The 21,353-nt window shown below is 43.0% G+C and overlaps 1 protein-coding gene and 1 pseudogene across 5 annotated transcripts in view; one reads left to right on the forward strand and one right to left on the reverse strand.

Annotated features, from left to right (window-relative positions):
- Window positions 1-21,353, reverse strand: part of KCNQ5 (potassium voltage-gated channel subfamily Q member 5) — a 265,424-nt gene that overhangs the window by 44,742 nt on the left and 199,329 nt on the right. For 3 of the 4 annotated variants that reach the window (XM_079970427.1, XM_079970424.1, XM_079970425.1), the window contains exon 3: window positions 13,447-13,573. In XM_079970427.1, the coding sequence (XP_079826553.1) occupies window positions 13,447-13,573 (127 nt within the window). Of the gene's footprint in view, window positions 1-2,995; window positions 3,081-13,446; window positions 13,574-21,353 lie in introns of those variants that run through there. The other variant, XM_079970426.1, reaches the window with a different exon arrangement.
- LOC307212927 (mpv17-like protein 2 pseudogene) lies at window positions 4,018-4,880 on the forward strand (annotated as a pseudogene). Its single transcript has one exon. The product of its transcript is annotated as a mpv17-like protein 2 pseudogene (transcript).

The raw sequence follows: 21,353 nt of genomic DNA on the forward strand, positions 1-21,353 counted from the left end.
TTTGTGCAGGTTCTCTTTGCTGTTCGCTTGTTTTCCTTTGGTGGTGAGGCAGGTTGGGGTTGGCCTAGGGTGTGGTAGTTCATTTGTGATTGGCTGTGGTGAACTTTGTTTTCGTGTGTGAGTGGGGTGTGTGTGTGTTTTTGGATCAGGTTAGCCATATTGATTTGTATGCTGTTGGTGGATTCTTGTTGCTGTCTTGTTGGGCTGTGTATGTAATAAAGGGGAGCCATTTTTCTCTGTTAAAGAAACTGGATTTATCTGCTTAAAGCCAGACAAGTTATGATTAATCATCACCTACTAGTAAAAAGTAATTGGCAAGGTATCTTCAGGAAATTCTCTGAATAAATGGCTCTGTCTTGATTTTTGCAGATGTTGTCATTTTAGCCAAAAAGTCTCTTGAGTTCTCAAGAACATATACAATACTCTCTGGATGGAAATCCTGTTAATTATCAACATGGGAAATATTAATTACCCAGCCTCTTCAGTTTTACAATTTTGTTTCAAGTTGCAAGACAACTTAGTGTTTTATGATATAAGAAACTAAAGTGGCTTAGATTTCATAATAATCCTGAGTAACAACTTGGACTGGGATGTGAAAATTGATTTGAGCTATTGCTGTGCAATACAATAATAGTGTTCTCTGGTAGCAAAAATTCGGGGGGGGGGAAGGGTGCTATATTTGAATTACCTACTCAATGGGAATTTTTGGAATGCATCTCTTAGCACTCAATGCACTTCAAACTACCTTTAATAACGTGGAAGAAAGCAATTTCAAGAGGTCATTACCCCAAATATTATTGCTTTTTTGTCTGTCCCCCCCAAATGGGGACAGCTATTCACCTTGGTTTGTAAGTCATCATAGTTCTACTCAGAGTAAATCCATGCCCATTAATTCCAATGCCTCTACCCCTGAGTATGATTCACAACCCTTTGTGTTAAAAGGAAAACACAGACCACTTGTTAAACTGAATTGGCTGAAATAAATAATCCAGGATAGAAAGAAGCCTGTAGGAGTCCACAAAATTGCCATGTATGCTGGTAAGTGGATGGTCTTTTCCCTCCCGACAGCAGCCTCACACAACTCATGGGATGCTATTACAGAGCCCTCAAATTTTTATAACCAAACTTGCTTCAAAATAGGGGTGGAGAACATTTTTCACCCAAGGGCCTCATTTCCCTCTGGGCAACCTCCTTGAGACCATGTGCCAGTGGTGGGCAGGGCCAGAGGCAAAAGTATAATATAGTTTTGTGTAGTACAATTCCACACACACGGACTGCCCTGTCCACTATCTAGACAAGCAAGAGGCATGTTCAGAGTTCAAGGACATATTCCAGCCGGACAAAAACACTTGAGGTGTGAAGCAGGGCTAATGAGGGATGTGGCCTGGGGCCAGATAGAGAGGTCTGGGGGCCACATTCAGCACCCAGGCCTGAGGTTCCACACCTCTGCTTTAAAAGATAACAAGTCCCCATCCTGCCAGATAGAATTCAAAGGCTTGCAAAGAGACATATTTATGGGAAGGCAAACTGGAGTAGCTCAGCAAATCTGAGGCAGTAGCAATGAGCATGCCCAGACACTGTGAAGACTGGGAACATTTTGGAAGCTGAGTTCCAGCCAGCTTCCTCTTCCACTTTCCGTTGCTGAGTTCAACTGCTACCCCTTTGGCTCATGCACACAGGCAAATCCAGGAAAATCCAGCCTGTGGTACTTACTGACAACAAGCTTAGACACTTCTGCTCAGAAGTAAATCCCACCGAGTGCAAAACAACAACAACAACAAAACAAAAAAAACCTTTCCCCCAGGTAGATGGATCTACTGGGTGTTCAGGAGAAGATGGGTGAGTTATTGGGGCTGCCCTACCACTTAAAATATCCCCTTAAAGCAAGTTCCCCTAAAGTCAACCTCAGTCCTGCAGTTGCAAGGAGGCAGCCTGACAAAGTAAGGCAAATCTTCCTCACCCCACTCCCTCAGGCTTTTCCCTCACCTGTCCTGACAGAGAGAAAAAAGGACAGGAGATAATATTCTCCCCAGCTTAAGCACTGTCTTAAACACCTCCGAGTGTGCATATACAACAACAACAACAATCTTTATTACGGTCCAGAGACCCAACAAAACATTACAAATCAATACAGAGTTCATACAGCCTACCTCCAGGTGCATATGCGGATGTTAGTGACTCAAAGGATTGCATATTCCTATGCTGTAGCAAGCTGGCCCAACAAAATACTTAACTGCCTCAGTTGTATCTCTTATTCTGATATTAAAATAGTGAAATGTATGCTTATACCAACCAAACACTACATGCATTTTCAGGTACATATTTACAGAAATACACACAGGATGATGTCCAACAAAGCCATACTCAGATTCATGAGTATCAATGGACCTACTCTAAGGTATTTTAAGTTATGTGGAATATGAAACATCCACAAATAGGTCATTTCCCACCTGCATTGCTGCAGCATGTTACATAGAACTGGGTGGGAAACCATTTTCTGCCTGAAGGATGCCACATCCCAATGCAGGGCACAGCCAGAAGCAAACATAGGCGTGGCAGGAGACAAAAAGTAGTTAGAATAATGCATGTTATTCTTACCTGTGTATAATAGACTAAATCCCAGATTTGTCTGCCAGGCCCCACCCTTGCTCTTTAATTCTTGAAAGCTCTAGCTAGCAAAGGAATTCTGTAGCCCATCTATCAACGTTGGCTCTTCTATTTTCCAAACGCCTTCCAAGCCCAGTTCACTTTGCTGCACGTGGCAGGACAGAATTTCAAACAAATATATGCTCTCCAAGCCCACATTCCCAGCATGTTCACACTCCTGTCTCAGCTACGTCTATGCTGGCTTGGTCATGCCCACAGAATGGAAGATGGCTGGGTTCCCAAGAACATGCTCTACAGTGAGCTGGGGTCAGGTACAAGGCCTGTTGGCAGACCAACTCTGTGCTATAAAGAGGTCTGCAAATGTGACATGAAGGCTGGCAACACCAACCTTGCCACGCAGGAATCCCTTGCGGACAACTGCGGTGCCTGGAGACAGACAGGTTGCCTATCCATAGCATGGACCAGAGGCAAAATGACTGCTGGGAGGAGAACAGAGAGAGGAAACGCCATGGTGCCTCTGCAGAAGCACAATTGTACGCCTTCATCTGCCCCAGCTGCAACAAAACTTGTCTCTTCCGCATCGGTCTCTGCAGCCACAGCAGACGCTTCCAACAGCTTGACCTCACCCCCAAAGGTGCACTCTTCCATTGCCCCCCCATGCCAAATGTTATTTTCTTTAAAAGTGTAAATGGCTCTGCTTATTTTGCATTTTACTGTATGTACGTCCGAATCCTCCTCCAGAACTGAAAGTGAGAGCCACTCCTTTATGAGGGTAAGATCACCTAAGGCCCACTGGGCTACTTCTCTTCTTTTTGGAGTGTGGAACTGGGTAGAGAGGGGTTACACAACCACAAATGATTGTACAAAGAAACAGCAGCAACCCAGTGGTCAGGGAAAAGAGTGAAAACATTTTTTCACCTGAAATAGCCAGGAAGTTCTGAAAATCTTTCCTAGCTATTTTCCAACTTATTGTAGTTGTTTTTAATGGGATGCTATTATATCGAATTTGAATCTCTAAAAACTTTGCTATAATTTGCTTTGTATAGGTCTTCATAATGAAAGCTGAAGGTTATTTTGTTTGTTTGTGATTGTAAGTTGTTTTGTATGCTTTCTTTAGTGGAAAAGCAACTACTTTATAGGTATCCTGTTCAGGGTCATCAATCAAGGGCCCAATTAAGATAAAGTGCATTTACGTTCTGTTGAAATAAAAAGGATGTAAGCAAAGTAAAAGTTTCTTTTCTTTGGACTGCTCATCTTAAGTGATGTAAGAAACAGCTATATTTACATGTACCTGTTCAGTTGATGCAATTTATTTTTCTGCTACGTGTGTGCTGTGCAAGATGCTGAAGATCAGCCATGACATCATAATAAAGCACAAAAGTAAAATTCTTCACTAGAATACTATGATGTATTTCCTGTGACTGCTGTAACATGCCTGCTGTAACATCATTCTTCCTCAGGTCCTCGCAATGAAATAATCCTAAAAGCACAATGCAACCACCCCTGAAAAATAATACCTTCAGTCTGGGAAAGGAAGGCTGAAAGTTCAGAAAAATGCTCTCAACATAGTTACCGGATCTGCATGCATTTGTTTCAGAGGAGAAAGAGAGGAAGATGCGGGCCCGTATTATACAACAGCTAGCCGCAATGGCCCGCTTCTATGCACCATTGTTTGGAGGGCGGAACCTCATCATTACCAATACAGTGAGTAGCGGTTTATTGCTGGGAATTGCAGATCTAGTCCAGCAGTCTTTGGAACGAAGGCAAAATCCCAAACACAAGTGGGATGTTGAACGTGCATCTCACATGTTTATAACGGGATGCACCATGGGACCGCCCCTACATTACTGGTACACCTTGGTAGACAAACTAACCCCGAGAAAAGGACTTGGACACATCAAAGTTGTCATCATCAAGGTAACAATAGATCAGCTTTTTGCTCCATTTTTCGGGTGCTGGTATTTCATGACAATGGGACTACTTCAAGGTCACACTGTGGCAGCCAGCTGGAAGGAATTTAAGGAGAAATTCCCGGAGTATTTCTTAGCAGAACTCACTGTGTGGCCAGCAGCTCAGATGGTCAATTTCCTATTTCTTGCCCCTCGCTATCGAGTGCTATTTGTGAATGTAGTGACCTTGGGGTGGAACATATATCTTTCATATCTCAAACACAGAAGTTGAGGACTGCAAGGAACTGGAAGCAGAAAAGTGAAGCCCAATATACTTCTCTGGACTGAATGTGTTGGCTCAAAATACAATCAGATTTGATGCTGCCCCCCCTTGGAATTTTATTGTTACAGTCTGTGCTTTTTTCTTTTTTTAGATAAAAGGTGTCGGTACTCACCATGAAATTGTTACAGTAAATGCCACACTTTTAACATGTGGGGGGAAAGGCACTGCGTTCCCTGGAGTACCCCCAGAAAAAAAAGCACTGGTTGCAGTACTTTTCACAAAAAGCAAGGTAGAATAATGTTTCCCTATCCTAGTTTTCCCATGTATATTTTTTAAAAATTAAACATAATTCATTTATTTCATAAAAATTATATACTGATTGATTGTAAAAAGAAAACCCTTAAAGATGGTTTACAAACAGAATAAAATGATAAAATCATCAGTAAAACCCATTAGAAACAACTATTCAAAATACTGTACACAAGACTAGGTTAAGAATCCAGTTCTAAACTGAACAAGGGACTCCCTTGTATTCATTCATCTCAAAAAATTATATGCCTTTTCCCAGCTATTAGCAACTGCTCAAAGACATTTACCTTAATTGATCATTTTTAAAATGTACAAGCGCAGGAGAGGTTAAAAACAGAGAATGCAAGTGGTTGTATTGAAAGTAGCCCTCAGGAGAACGTTCCATCAGCCCAAGGATTTCTCCTTGTGAGGGAATGCTCTTCCCATCTCCTCTCCCATCACCCCCTAAACCTCTTCTGGAGGTTCTCCCAACCTTCCCAGAGCAGATTTGGAGACTGCTTGTGGTGCATGCGAGAGAGGAAAGTCCCCTTGAGCTGGTGCTAATCCTTGTGCTAGTGCAACAATTTAGTTGGAACACCACCCAGTTATTATTTCTGAGTAAACATACAGTGTAAGGGACTTAAGTAATTGGAGGGGGGGGGATTTGCCCCAGGAAATGTATACAATTCAGAATTTTTCAGCCTAGACTGAGTCATAGGGCAAACATTTCAGATGTAAATGTCCCAGGAAACCGAAACAAAGTGCAATAGAGCTTTGTTCGAGGAAACAGAGGGCTTATCCACATTTACCTTTTGCACCACACTTTCCAGGCACAGGTCCTGCTTTAAAGCTCTGTGTTTGAGCTTTTTGCCGTCCCCCCCAGTTTTCCCCACAAAAACTCATGCTTTATTGCTCAATTGCAGCAATCGTCAATTTGGGTTTCCCATGGATTGACATTTGCTCTGCTCTGATTGGGTGCCAAAGAGCAGGTTTTTGCAGGGAAAGTTCCAGAGCCAAAAAGAAAAAGGCACCAGGACATATAGCTTTAAAGTGCAGTCCTTGCGTGGAAAGACAGGAGGAAAAGTAAATGTGGGTAAGCCCTAATTCAGGGGTCAGCAAGGTTTATCTTGCCTGGGCCGGATCGGTCCCACGGAGATCCTTCCATGGGCCAGACCACATGCGTGTGTGAGCACACCTGCTCGCGATTTTCGGCATCTGTGCAGACCCGGTTTTCGGCGCCGCAGAAGCGAGTCCCCACACCGCGCAGCACGTGAGTGGGCAGCTTGGTTTAGGGGCGGCTCATGGGCCGGTCAAACAACCTCCACGGGCTGCTTCTGGCCCATGGGCCTTAGGTTGCTGACCCCTGCCCTAATTCATGTTTGCTCAGTTTATGTAGCTCAGTCTCCTCCTCTGGCTTGGGGACATACTACAAATTATTCTTTCCAGATTTGAACTACTAACACTGCAGTCCAAACCCCCTTTTTGCTGGACTGCACAGGGTTGGGTTGGGCAGAAATGTCTCTCTGATCACCCATGCTGACTCCCACCCAGAGAGAGATGCCAGCATCACTCAGCTAGTGTGGTGCTCCCCATTTTGCCTGCCGCATGTGCGGGTGAGAGTACCATTGGCAAGGTCCCCACTATCAATAGCCTATGGAAATCACTGAAATGGGTATTCAAGGGTCAGAGAGGGGCTGAGCCAGGCCAGTATCCACTGAATGCTGAGCTGGCCCTGCTGCCATCACATGACGGCATTGAGCCCAATTGCCAAAGCAAATCCACAGCAATTTGGCTGCCCACTACATTCAGCCCTGGTGGGAGCAGCATGGCAGTCCCATTATGTCTGGCCAGAGCCTGGATTGCACCCTTACTCTTGATTTAGGAATTCTTGGCTGGAAAAATAACAATAGCATCTGAAACATTTGCACCCCTTTCACCCATAAGCACAGGGGCAGGGCTGGTCCGTACCCCTAGGCAGTGTGAGGAAGCAGATTTTGAGGTATAAATGGGGTAATTAAAATGGCCAATAATGTAGTTTATTGTTCTGTGCTTGCCACTGGGGAAGAGAATTTTGAGTTTCTGACTCAAGCACCAAAACATCTTGGATCATCTCTGCTTCCAGCTGCTTATTTCTTCATGAACAGCCCCGTGTTGGTGAGAGCATCAGAGCTGCTTACATTCTTCTCTTGCCCACTTCCAATCTGTTTCAGTTGTGCAACTGCACAGGAGATAGTCCTGGTGGATTGTTCTCACAAGCTGAAGTTGCTGTTGTTGCTTTAATTAAATTTGGGAAGCATTAAAGGAATGGAATAAAGAATAATCGCTTGTCACAATTCAGGAAAGATAACGCATTTCTTTCAAAAACAAGAAACCCACAACATGACTCAACAATCAGTAAGAAGGAAGGAACAGAAGGCAGGGAATGAACAGCCTCAAGAACCTCACAGCCGGATCCTCCTACAGCAGGATGATTTCCCCAGCTTCATACTGACATGATTGGTACGCTGGCTGGTTCTCAAATGCCCTCTTGTCCTGAAGGTATGGCCCAGAACTGAATTAGTTCTGGTGAGGGCTTGCAGGTCTCCACAGATCAGAGGTAAAACACACACCTGTAGGATTAAAGAATAGCTTGCTAATAGCTTACAAAACAGATTAATGTGCAGTGATGCATGCCTTTAGCATAGGAGCAAGCAGAACTGCCATGCAGACTAATCTGCTAAACAGAAGTACTGGCTTGGGTTGAAATTACTATACTCTGGTGGACTCATAAGGAATGCAGAAGAGAGAGTGTGGAAAAAAAGACCCTCTGAATGTACCCTCTGCAAGAAATCTGCAGACAGCAACAGCTTCTGTAGTAGTTTGCTGGTGGGCTGCTTGAGTCCACTATAAGGCACTGGTACATAGGGTTGGGGGGACCTGGAACCTGAGACTCTTACTAAAGAGCTTTACTACATAGCAGACTAAAGGTATGGTGTGTGTGTTGATGTGCACTAGCTGCGAAGATAGCATCACTCAGTGTGGGGCACTAGCATCATGGCTGGTGCTGCTACCACTTAACAGTTGTAAACTCAGCCCCAGGAACAAACCCGCTGTGCCTCAACCTCCCAAGGGCATCCAGTGTCCCCCCCACTTCAGTGGTGCTTTGTTGTCGCACTCTCATATAAGCCACCCATGTCCACATTGACCTCCCCACCTGTTTACTATAGCAGCTGACCTAGGAAATTTGCGCTTGAACACAAATGCAACCAATTGAAAGGCATAATAATATTAGCAGCCGACGTGCCAGCTGTTTTAATATCAGGTGGTGCAAGTAGGGGATGATAGCAAGAAGTTGGGAATGTGGTTAAAACGCCCGTTAAAATAAAGCACCCAGCATCATAATCATAAGCTTTTAAGAAGACTCTCGTGCCATTCTGCTATTATAAATGCATGAATGCTGCTGCTCAAACTTATAAGTTCATCTATTGTGATTTGAAAAGGTAACAATTATCTAGTGAGGTATAAAGAAGAAAGGGCGGGGGGCAGGGGGCAGGGAGCAGAGAACCACCTTTCCCATATACACATAACCTCTAAAGGAATTTTCTAATTAGCTACAACAGTTCTGTCAGTAGAGAGGACTTTAAATTCACACAATTATTTAAAAGGGGGGGGGGATGCTACACTTGCTTAAACAAAGCCTGACACTCAAAACTGAATGTATCATGCTTTTAATTAGAAATTAATATTTCAATTAATTTAGCATTGGCATGCGCAAGGTAAGAGAGAGGCTCATTTGTAGCCTTGTCTGTGTCAGGCATGTTCATATTTAATCTATTCTGTTTATTACATCTGCATTCCCGCAGCTGCCTCCAAGAACAGCTAGGAATGGCTGTCCCTCATTTTGTTGAGGAAGGTTAGGCTGAGAGATACTGACCCTAAGAGCTTGGCCAGGCAATATCAGTAGCAACTCAGCCAGCCAGCCCTTCTGGTCCTGCACCTCTTTTTCCACAGCAGGCACCCAGGAAGTAGAAAGATCGAATAGCAGTACCCCTTGCAAGTTCTTAGGCACCTCCATTTTCTTGTCCTCTTCGCCATCCTCCACAGCTGGTTTCCAAGGGTTAATCAGGTGTAGCTTCTTGGGGCGCTTTCTTCTTCCACCACTTGCACCCCAAGAGTAAGAGAGATATCAATCAGCAGCCCCTCCTCAGCTTCAGCCAGCTTGGTATCTTTTTCTTTGGCCGCTGGCTCTTGGCATGGAGTCACACTTTATTCTCCCTGGAGACTTCTCCCCCACACTTTCAGCTGCTGCTGCATCTGCTGCTCATGGTCATCTCACATCTGCTCCCATTGTTGCCTTTGGTGCTCATGCATCAGCTTCAGCTGCAAAGACTGCTGTTATTCCTTCCTCCATTTTTGACTTCTAGGCCTTCTCTCCAGGAAACACAGATCCCACTTCTAACGCCAGTGTTACAAAAGTCCGGCGCTTGTCCCTCTCTCTGCCAAGCTGTGGCAAAGGTGCATGGGATCTCAGGCACGCACACGGGGTCTTGTGTCCCTTTTGAGAGTAGAAGACACGGTGGAGACTGTTGTGCTTTAAGAAATAGGGTTTATTCACCTATTTACACCCTCTGTCTGCTTGGAGGGGATTCAGATCTTACAGCATGGCCCAAAGCTTTGCAGGCAGTCTTTCCTTCACCCTCACCAAGATGGATCTTCCCTTTCTTCTTCTCAGAAGCCAGAGCCCTCCCCCAGAGAAGTTACCCTGGCAACCTTCCAAATATCCAGTCTCTGGTCACACCTGGGGGAAGGAGTTGTTGAAGACCCTCAATGGCTATTGCAATGCTAACAGCTCTGCTCTTCCCTCAGCCTGCCCAGGAATCCCCTTGCAGCTTATATTCTCCCTGCGTATCACAAAGAACCCCAAATCCTGGCATTTATTCATTTCTAGGATATACCCCAAATCTCTAGCAATATGAATTAAGCCCATGACTCCCCAATCTTAGCATTCCACTTTGGATCAGCCCTTGCACAGATATAAGAAGTCCTTCTGTTCATGGAAGGCAGCCTTATGAAAGGGGCTATCTGTGATCTAGAGGATAATTCTGCTCAGGAATTTCTGGACTGAACCATCTAAACGATTGCACACCAGCTACTAAGAGAGAGAGATATAACGTGGAAAACTATAAATCGCCAAGGAAGGAACTTAGGCAGCAATTCAGAACGAGTGAAATTGATGCACTTATGCATATGTTGCTCTTAGCTGGATTGTGGCCTAAGTGTGCAAATCAACAAAACATTTACTTCAGAATAATTTTGCTAAATTTAGTGGGACTACCCAGAAATGGAATGGTTATGGCTCTGCCTTCTTACAGTAACTAATAACAGTTCAGAACACTAGCCAAAAAATTCAGACTTGAGCAAAACGTGGAATAAAAAAAGGCTCACAAGTACACATGGTCTTTCAAAAGCATGGTTCCTTACCTATAAATTATAATATGGGGTACAATCAAAGGTGCAGTCTTAACTATCTCTTTCATCAGAACTGCCAATCTCTCTCCCTGTTCTCAAATCCAGAAAACATGTTGATAGCAGCATTTTGCATCAGAAAATATGGCAAAGGAAAGAAACACTCTGAGGTTGATTGTAAAGGCAGATCATCATTTTATTTTCCAAAGTGATATAATGGAGGCATCATTGCCCATAGTGTGCCTGCTCACCCTACTGTTCTCTCTGTTCACAGGTTTTACAGAGACTTTTACAGGAAATGTTTCGAATACCTGTTTGATCAGAGATGATAACACACCCCATTTCTCACTACCCCCCAACAACTGACCATCCTTGATCCCCCCATTTTTGCACACACATCCCACAAAGCATTTCCACCATGACTACACTAATGAGATATGGTATACACACCCTTCACCATACTGAGAAAACCTCTTAATCCCTTTATTATTATTTTGTTCTTTGGTAGATTTACTGTGGGAGGGGACCATGGAAAATTGCTTCCCTTCCCATTCCACTACAGAGCGATTCATGGGGCAAGGTCCTCGGCTCCACGATAGAACACATGCTTCAGATGCAAAAGATCCCAGGTTCAATACCTGACGCCTCTAGGTAGGGCTGGGAAGACGTCTTGTCTGAAACCCTGGAGAGCTACTGCCAATCATTGCCAACAGTACTGAGCTAGATAGATAATGAAGACTGAGGCATATGGATAATGAATTCCGCACTGGGTAGTTTGAATCGGTATAAGGCAGCTCCCTATGTTCTATGAAGATTAAAGCCAAGTGATAACCAATGCAACTAAGAGTGCTGATAGAGACAGAGATTCCATTGTCCTGGTTAAAATCTGGAATTTAAAGCCAATGAACCTAGAAGTCACAAATACCTGGGCTATTCATAGGCTGCTTGTGGAAATGAAATTATATACAATCTTATGTGCTATCTATGACATCAGTAATGACAACTTATTTATTTATGTATTTGATAAAAAATAACATTCCTCCCAATGAAGCCCTGGGCAGCAAGCAATACGAGAAAAAAGCCCAGTTAAAGGCAAACTAAGTATCCTCACAACTTATAACCTAAAAATTGCCAGAAACAATATCCTTCAATCACAAGGGTGAACAGGGTTTTTTAAAAAATAATAATGTTTTATTTCAAAAATGTAGAAACAACAACAAAATAGAGTTACATCTTGTAATTACTGGCAGAAGCTAATGCATTAAACATACCTTTCTTCTTTATGTGTAGGTAAGCATTTATGGAAGATCCACTGCAACTTGGGGATTTTCTGTATAGTTCATCATAATATTACAGTACTTAATCTCTTTTCCATAATCTGAGGAAAGGCTTTAATAAATGTTGATGTATATGTCCCTGATGTGTATATGATAAAAAAATCGTATCACACTATATAAAAAAAGCAAATGTTTTTGTTTTAGCTTTTTATTTTGCCAAAATTTCAATGTTAAAAGTTCTGAAATTGTCCAAATGTTGGTTACTACCCTGAGAGCAGGCATCAGCATAGATACTATTAATTCCTTAGATGCCACTTTCTCATTTTGTTCCTCCCAGACCTAATGCTGGTGTGACATATATAGTCTGAAGGGGAGTATTGTGCCCCTGAAAAGTCCCCAAGCCAGAGGAGGAAACCAATCTGCGTAAACTGAACAAACATTAATTAATCTCCTTGAATGAATCTCTCTTGCATGACATTCATGTTTCCTGGGACATTTGATTCTGAAATATTTGCTCTATGGCTAGGCAAGGCTAAAAAAAAAAGTTGTGTGCATTGCTTTGGTGCACTGCTTCAAAGCACTGAGTAGGGAGGGCGCTTTGCAAGGGACAAAGGGCTTTACAAGAGCTCTACTTGGCTCTTTGCAAGCTCCTTCAAGGGTCAGCTGGCTTCAGAGTTGCCTATGGGGAACCTCCTAGCACGGCCAATCCCAGAGTGTTGAAGTCCGTGCCTATCAGCTAAAAGGTGCTGACTTCAAGCTCCACTTTCTGCTGGAATTGGCTGCACAATGGAGATCCCCATGGAAACACTAATCCCAGGTGGTTTGTTCTTAGTGCCAGTTCAGCAAGCCTCTCTTGCCAATGCACAACCAGGAGCACACTTTAAAGAAGGACCTACTTTTACATTTGGGAGCCCATTTCTTTTATCATATGTTGGTATGGTGGTACTGTTCCTGCTGTGACCCACCTTGGATCAGGCTGTGGGTCCCAACCCATAAACTGAAGACCAACGTGATCTGATTGTTTGATTGTTGTTAGCCGCCCTGAGCCCGGCTTCGGCTGGGGAGGGCGGGATATAAATAAAATTTATTATTATTATTATTATTATTAACGTGATGTCAGATGCAGTGCAGGTGGGTGTGGTTTGAGGGGGAACGACCTCATAGGCCAAATATTTATTGTAAACAGCTTAGACGCTCTATTCCAATCAAGTGGTATATAAATTTTGTTGAATAAAACAAATGCTGGGTTAAGTTAGGTCTGCAGGATGAAGGTTCCCCATACCATCATTAAGAGATCATGGAGAACCAATAGAGTTGTATTCCCCTGTCTCTGATCAAAGTCATTGATCAGGGTGACCAAGGCTGTTTTGGTGCTAAAATTGTGCCTGAAACCAGGCTGAAATGTGACAAGATAACCTGCTTCTTCCAGGTATACCTGCAGGGGTGCCTGCAGGCCACCATAATCTATCTGACCAGATGCATATTCCAGAGCAATATTTTTTCTTTTCTATTGGTGATTATGGACAATCCATGTACCCATCAAAGGCACAGCCAAATATAAACTAGGATCTAAATTAAAATAATAGCCAGTGGAGTCCTATCCTTCTGTGACAGTGCTGTAATTCATAACTAGGTTAGCTATGGTTAAAAAACTTACCTATTACACAGAATGGTTTCCTTGCGAATCTCAGCCTTCCCTGCCATCCACGGTACCGACAACAGCAGCCAGCAGACCAGATGCGCATGATAAACTCCAAACCGAAGACAACAATCATGACAGACTCCTAAAAGGGGGGGGGGGGGGAAATAAGAAATACAGCCAGTGAAGTCAGCAGCACAGAAAACAGAAGCAAATACTTGTCGGTATTGGCTTAATTCAATTTCAAGCAGCTGAAATATAATTGGGTTTTTGTAAAAGCTAAAGGATTGCATTGCATGTGACATCAAAAGCTTTGAAAAGGATAACACAAGACTATAGGGAGAAGATTGAAAAAAACCAACCCCCAACTCCCTACACGTAGAAAAGTAGCTTCTCTGGGAGATGGCAAACCTGGAACATTTCTCTCTTACGTGCTTTTGTTTTCTACGGACAGGTAGCACTTGCATGGGATTGTGCAGATTTACTGTGTTGGACCGTCTTTTTCACCTCTACAACTAACAGCAGCTGGAGGTCTGGGAAAGTGGTGCTTGCACCTCCTCTCCCCCTTGCATGTACTTCTTGGTTTGTGAAACCACAATTTGCTGTTTGTGCTTGAATCTCGCTGTCTTGGTTGGGAGGGCTTGCTCAAACCACTAGTTTGCCTTTTCAGATGTCACGACAAACTGTAGTGCAGGCTTCCTCAAACTCGGCCCTCCAAATTTTTTGAGACTACAATTCCCATCATCCCTGGCCATAGGTCCTGCTAGCTAGGGATCATGGGAGTTGTAGGCCAAAAAAAATCTGGAGGGCAGAGTTTGAGGAAGCCTGCTGTAGTGCGTGTGAAGGGAGGAGGGAGTGCACATGCCACATTCCTAGTCCTCCCCTCCATGGGAAACAGTTACGCTATCGTGCCACCTTTAAATCACTTTAAAATTGTTGACTCCGGACTCAGCACTTATGTAGCTGCCATTTGATGGAGACTTACTCCAATCAAGCATGTTTCTGAAGCATTCTAAAACCATTTTCATTTGACCATGCTTTTGATGATCCGTGTAGGTAGGATTCTAATACACGCACACACACAGAGTTACTTGCCCCAAGGCCTCACAATAGTCAGGGTCAGAACAAGTATATTCAAAACAGATGTACAGTGACACAACTTCCAACAGAAATCAGCTTCCAGGTTATCAGCATTACACTTGTGTTGGTTTGAAATGATTGAGGGTTCGTGAGCTAGCTTCAGCGGACAAAAGTATTTGAAAAAGCTTATTAAGCAGTTTGTCAAAGAAACAGAGGATAAGATTTATGTTTTATTTGGCAGATGAAAACATTTCCATGTCCAGGATAAAGCTGTTCTGTATCAGATGGCTAATTTGTTATCCTTACAGGATGGGGACTGCTGTAGGACCACATTAGTAAGCAAGCATGAAAAATGTATTGAGCACAGGAATTACCAGCAAAGAAAGTGGTGACCCACCTTTTAACACCCCCCCGCTCAATACATCACTCATGTTTTTACTCTGTAAGAAACCACACTTCCTTAATCAGTCAACTGAAGGCAGCCATCTACTGCTAAACAGGCTACCTTTTGCAAGCACCGCTTATTTGTTGATTAGAGAATAATGACGGCCAGCTAATTTATTAAAACATAGCTATTAGCTGCATAGCATTTTCCCATTTGCTTTAAAGCCTACTTTGTTTAGTGCTTCTACCTTCTGAAGCTTCTGACCAGGCATAAGCAAACTCCGGCCCTCCAGACGTTTGGGTCTACAATTCCCATCATCCCTGACCACTGGTTCTGTTAGCTAGGGATGATGGAAATTGTAGTCCCAAATGGCTGGAGGGCCGGAGTTTGCCTATGCCTGCTTCTGACATTGGTTGGCTAAGCTCAGGGATGGAGACCATCCCTTTCTGTAAACTACGTTGAGGTTTTTCTGTACAATCAAGCACTACATAAATTTTACGAAATAAAATAAAAATCAAGCTGGGGAGGGGGGACTGAATGCTGCCCAATAGGCCTCTCTATCTGACTCTCATAAATCTCCCCAGGCCAGATCTCCTCTCCCCAAACCTCACTCCTTTCTGGCTCTTCCAGTACTTTTGCCTGGTTGGAAAGTTTCATTGAGCAGTGACAATGCCTCTTGTTTGCATAAATGTCTCACATTTGTCTGGCTGGAATGTAGCCTACTCTGTTACAGAGTTAAGACTCACATATGCTGTCCCACCCATTTCGTTCGTCTGGTCCCACCTACATTTGGCCCCCCCACAAGGGAATGCAGTCTGCAGGTTGAAAAAGGCTCCCCCCTTGCTGGCTAAGCTGGAGCAAATAAGAGTCAAACTCACATTAAAAACTCTCCAGAATTGATGACATTACACTGCATCGGAGACAGGAAACTGGAGCAAGGACAGGTGCAAAGAAATCTCCTAACTGCACAGGAGGGACTGGATGTTATTGGAAAGGGAGAAAAAAGATTGCTGGAGGAAGTTGGGCAAGGCAGGCAACTGGCTAAAAATAGGGGCCTAAGGAAACTATGGCTCATGGTGAGATAGAACTGAAGAAAGGAGATGTCAAGGAGAAAGCAGAACCAAAGCAGAACCTCTCATGGGGCCCAGGAACAGACTGGGATGTGCACTACTGGCAGGGAAGGAAGTGGGCAAGCAAGGGAGGATTGGGAAATTGGGATTTGGAAGTCCATGAGCTTCAGAGGGAATCAAAAATCACTGAGGCTTTCTGTTGCCTTTAAGCAACTCTGAAGCTCAGTGTGTTCTAAGAGACGAGGTACTGCCTTTGCCTGATCAGTTAGAATAGAAGTTTTGTCTTTGATGTTGTGCTCTGGGGGCCACAATTTAGGCAGGCTACCAAGTTCATTGGACTTTACTACAGTGATACCTCGAGTTAAGAACTTAATTTGTTCCAGAGGTCCGTTCTTAACCTGAAATGGTTCTTAACCTGAGGCGTGCTTTCGCTAATGGGGCCTCCCGCTGCCACTGGTATGCGATTTCCATTCTTATTCTGGGGCAAAGTTCTTAACCTGGAGCAACCACTTCCTGGTTAGCGTAGTCTGTAACCTGAAGCATCTGTAACCTGAGGTACCACTGTACCTTGCAATTGCTGTCATTTTAGTGATGAGGTTCATATACTTTACTAAACTGTTTTTAGAAACTCTATAGGTTCCCACTCACGATAGATACAAAATAAGGAAAAGTCATGATCAAGTTCCCAGAAATGCTTTTTAAGAAGCCAAAGTGAACAATGCACATGATCGTTGAGAAGTTTCTTTTTAAAACTTGCACCCATTAGGCCAGCCTAAGCTATTTATATGGCAGCAGTAACATCACATCTAGATGATTTATTAGATTAAGCAAATATATGGAAAAGCACTAGAAATGGAATCTATCTAGCAGTAAATATTCTCAACAATATCTGACATGTCAAATGATCTTGTCATCTTCAATTGTAGGATCGGAATGAAACAAATATGACTTAAATGGGTAAGTGACACATTCACAGTGCCTACATTGAAGCAAATGGAATATATTCCAGCACACTGGAATCACAGTAAGATACCCTTTGCTGAAAGAATCACTTCACAGAAGCACAGAATCCTAGAATTAATCCTATAAAGCAAGTTTACATGCTCAATGTGTACTCTCTGATTTGGAGTTTCATAGGTTCTCTGAGATTTTATGTGTGTGTGTGTGTGTGTGTGTGTGAATGAAGATCTCATGTGAGCAAATTTCACCATTCATATAAGTGGAAGAGGCACCTTTTGAAAAGGTAGAATTTTTGCTCTGTCAAAATGAACACGGACCCCCTTGCAGAAAAGGAAAATGCTTTGGAGCTCCTGTGCATGCAAGACAGAGGTAGATTAAGGAGATTGTGCAAACAGCCACATGGGGGAGAATCCTTTTCCATAGAAAAGTATGAGTCAGTTTTAAATTCTAGTAATAACACAGCATATATTTTAGAATCCACATCATAAACTACTAGGACATCTCAACCAGGAAAGCTAAAAGTGAAATTAATCCCTAAATGCTTCCTACTGTTTGTTTTTTCTTAGACTAATACCCAAGATATTTGTAAAGAGTAAGAAACAGTGTACTCATATTTCTTTAGTATACTGTTAACATCCAGCCTTTCAGTTTAGGATGTATAATCTGTACTAATATTAGGACATATCATTTGCAGAGCTTGCCACTAAGCAAATGTGTACTGAGCAAAAGTATTGAGGAAATTCTCACTCAAGTCTGATACTGGTTTGTTTTAAGGCAGCCTGGAACTAGAGTTCCCATTTCAGATTCTCTACTACATTACTAGAGGCAAGATTATTATTTTGCATAAACATACATGTTATTTTTTAAAAGTGAAACCCACACTCCTTTAGCTTTACACCAACCTAGAAAAATAGCAAACACCAAAGCCCCTTACTTAATTGCATCAAAGTATTTACCTTTACCTTTTAAATCCAACTTAAAAGAAAGATTTTATCAAATAACTAAAAGAAATGAAGGCAGAAAATTGGCAGGTGCATGGGAGTTATCTAATGTTTTGCACAGTGTGACATGGCCAGAAATTGTGGTTGGGTTTTTTTTAGCACAGTGAGTTCCTGGGTCTTAGAGACAATTCCATTTCCATGTGGCTAAGGTAGTTGCCCGAAAAAAGCTAGAGGAGACAGAAATGTATGTAGACATTGTGGGATAACCCACCTCATATAACAAACACGTTTAGGTCTAATTAATACATGAAGAGGTTAATACCACAGAGTAAGCTGTCCTGCCAGGCTTAGCTATATACTTCCCTCATCTTGGGAGGAACTAGTTGATCAACCTTTGTTCTCTTCCAGTCTACCTGATAAACTCAGCATATGAAGAGGTTACAGCTGGTTGCTCCAGCTCAACTGCATGGCTCTCATCAGTAACTCTTGAGACCTACAGCAAACCTTTTTGGAACTAAAATATCCACCTGATGAAGTTAAACAATGGATCAACAAAGCCAGATGGATACCCAGAGAGAACTTGATGCAAGACAGATCCAAAAAAGAAAACAACAGAACACCACTAGTGTCAGAGCTGCCTCTAGGTCCCAGCTCACAGAGGACCAACGCTAGGCTGTAGTAATGTACAAAAGTCTTTATTGAAGTTCAGTTTCCATTTCAAAGCCACAGCGTGCAGCCCTACGTCTTAAACCCTAGATCGGCGAAGTCCCGTCTGAGTCTCCTCCCCTATGACACCAGTTTAAGATCCTAGCCCTGCTCCACCTTTTACGCTGCTCTCTCCTCCTCTGGGTCCTCCTGCCCGCTGGGGCATTGCCCTTTCTGGACTCTTCCGACGCTGAGTCGCTTAGCTCCTCCCCCTCCCTCCGGCGGGCTTTAGGACCCGGTTCCCAATCCTCATTCTCTGCTGTCCCGCGCTCCTGTACATTTGAACTTGCCTCTCGCGCCAGCCCAGTGACCTTTCTCCTAACCGTTACACTACTTTGGTCACTGCTTCCCTCTTCCGGGACACTGGCCGGATCTGACCTCTCCTCCGTTGTCCGACTTTCTGATGGAGGCGTGGTCAGCCCTGCCTTATCTTCTCTCCCTGGTGGGGAATGCACTGGCCCCGATCCTTGGGACTCTTCCCCCCCACTCTGCTTTGGTGGGGAAGCTGGTCCTGATTTCCAGCTACTGCTCTGGGAGTCCCTGCTGTCCCCTTGCTCCTTGGGAACCCCCTACCCCTTGGGAACCCCCTACCCCTGGCGCCCCCTTCTGTGAATCTTCCGATTCGCTGGAGAGGCTCATGGAATCCCTCGGTCCACTGTCCTCTTCTCCTACGCTCCCCTCGGATTCTTCCCCTTTGCTCTCCATCTCCTCTCTTCCCTGTACCTCTGCTCCTGAGCCCCTGACAACTAGTAATTACATACAGCCCTCAAGTTAAAAAAGTTCAACACATCATCAGAGATTTACAACATCTCCTAAACAATGACAGTTCTCTTTCTCAAGTTCTGGGAGGAAGACATTTCATTGCCTACAGACAGCCACCCAATCTTAAACAACTCCTCACCCACAATAATACAACAACCAAATTTAACATGGAAACCGGTACCAGAGCCTGCAATAAACCCACATGCCAACTTTGCTGCCACATACACGCAGACAACACTATCACTGGACCCAACAACATCAAGCATACCATCTCAGGCCTATTTAATTGCTCATCTTCTAACACTGTGTATGCCATCAAATGCCAGCAGTGTCCTTCAGCTGTCTATATTGGACAAACAGGCCAAACCTTATGCCAAAGGATAAACAGACATAAATCTGACATCAGGAATCACAAGACAGAGAAACCAGTAGAACACTTCAGTCTCCCAGGACATTCAATACAAGATCTCAAAGTGGCTGTCTTATTACAAAAGAATTTTAGAAATAGACTTGAAAGAGAAGTTGCTGAATTACAATTACAACTTATCACTAAACTGAAAACTACGGAGAGACCTGGTCTGAACAGCAATATTGGATTCTTATCCCATTACAAAGGCTAAAACTATTCTTGGTCATCTACATACTGTCCCTTTAAAAATCTCTTGCTTTTTCTTTTTCGACCAACTGTCATTAACGATCACTAACAGACTTACTAAACCCATTAGCCAATCACCCATTCCCTCCCCCCTCCCCCTCATTATATATAAGGGTCTGATGACTTCTGTTTCAGTGTATCTGAAGAAGTATGCATGCACATGAAAGCTTATACTGTACCTAAAACTACTCAGTTGGTCTCTATGGTGCTACATTATAATTTTTAAATTCTTTTGGAAGGATTCTTTTAAAGAATTTCTTAGATCATACAATTTTTTTGAAGACTTGATTCTTTTAAGGGAGTTTTAAGGTTTTTGAGAAGAGTCTTTTTAACTATCTTTTTAAAGAATTGTTTTAATTTATTTTGACTATGACAGACCAACACGGCTACCTACTTGAATCTTGAGTTCCTATACAAGTAATCTAGGAACTTTTACAACTTTGCAACTAAGCTAAATTTTACTGCCTGTGCAACTTTCTGAAGCACATGCACAGTACCTGACTTTTGGAGAGTTTGTACGTAATCAATTTTTTAATTTACCAAATGTCTGGTCTTTTTAATTTACCAAATGTCTGGTCTTTTCCTATGCTGGGGGAATGGGAGAACACTGGAAATAAACCTTGTAAGGGGGCATTTTGGAACTCACTTGAAGAGGGAATATTTTAAAGATTGAACAGCCTATATTTTCACACTTTACTGCATATTTTGTGACTTCAAATCTCAGCAAAAAGTTCTTGCTCCAAAGTTGGATATTATGACTATTCCTCATAAGGCTTGGTTTCCAGATCCTTGATAATCTTGGTTGCCCTCCTCTGCACATGTTCCAGCTTGTCAATATTGGTATAAAATTGTGGCACTCAGAACTGGACACAATACTCCAGGTGTGGTCTGACCAAGACAGAATAGAGCGGGACTATTACTTCCCTTGGATACTATATTTCTGTTGATGCAGCCTACAATAGCATTAGCTTTTCTGCAGCTGAATCACACTGTTGATTCATGTTAAATTTGCAGTCGACTAACCTCTCTTGCAAGCCTGAACTCATTCTGCGGTATAGCTCGCCTGATCTTCTCCCTGAAATGGTTAGCAACTCATGTATACTCTTCCATTGTGATCTCCCCTTTCTTTCATTTGTTATATACACCAATTTTTTTTTAGATGCCTTTTTTATTTCTTTTTGGAATTGTCTGTGTTGTCTAGTATTTGTGCCTTCAATATTTCACCTTTAAGAATCTTCCATCCATCTTGGACTTACTTCTCTTTAAGTATTTCTGACCATGGGATCTCAAACTGTAGTCCCTTAAGCTTTTTGAAATCAAGTGCAGAGTGCATGTCTGACCACATTCAGCTTTCTCTTGCATCTGAA

The sequence above is a fragment of the Podarcis cretensis genome (assembly GCF_951804945.1).
Source record: "Podarcis cretensis genome assembly, chromosome: 3".
Lineage (NCBI taxonomy): Eukaryota > Metazoa > Chordata > Lepidosauria > Squamata > Lacertidae > Podarcis > Podarcis cretensis.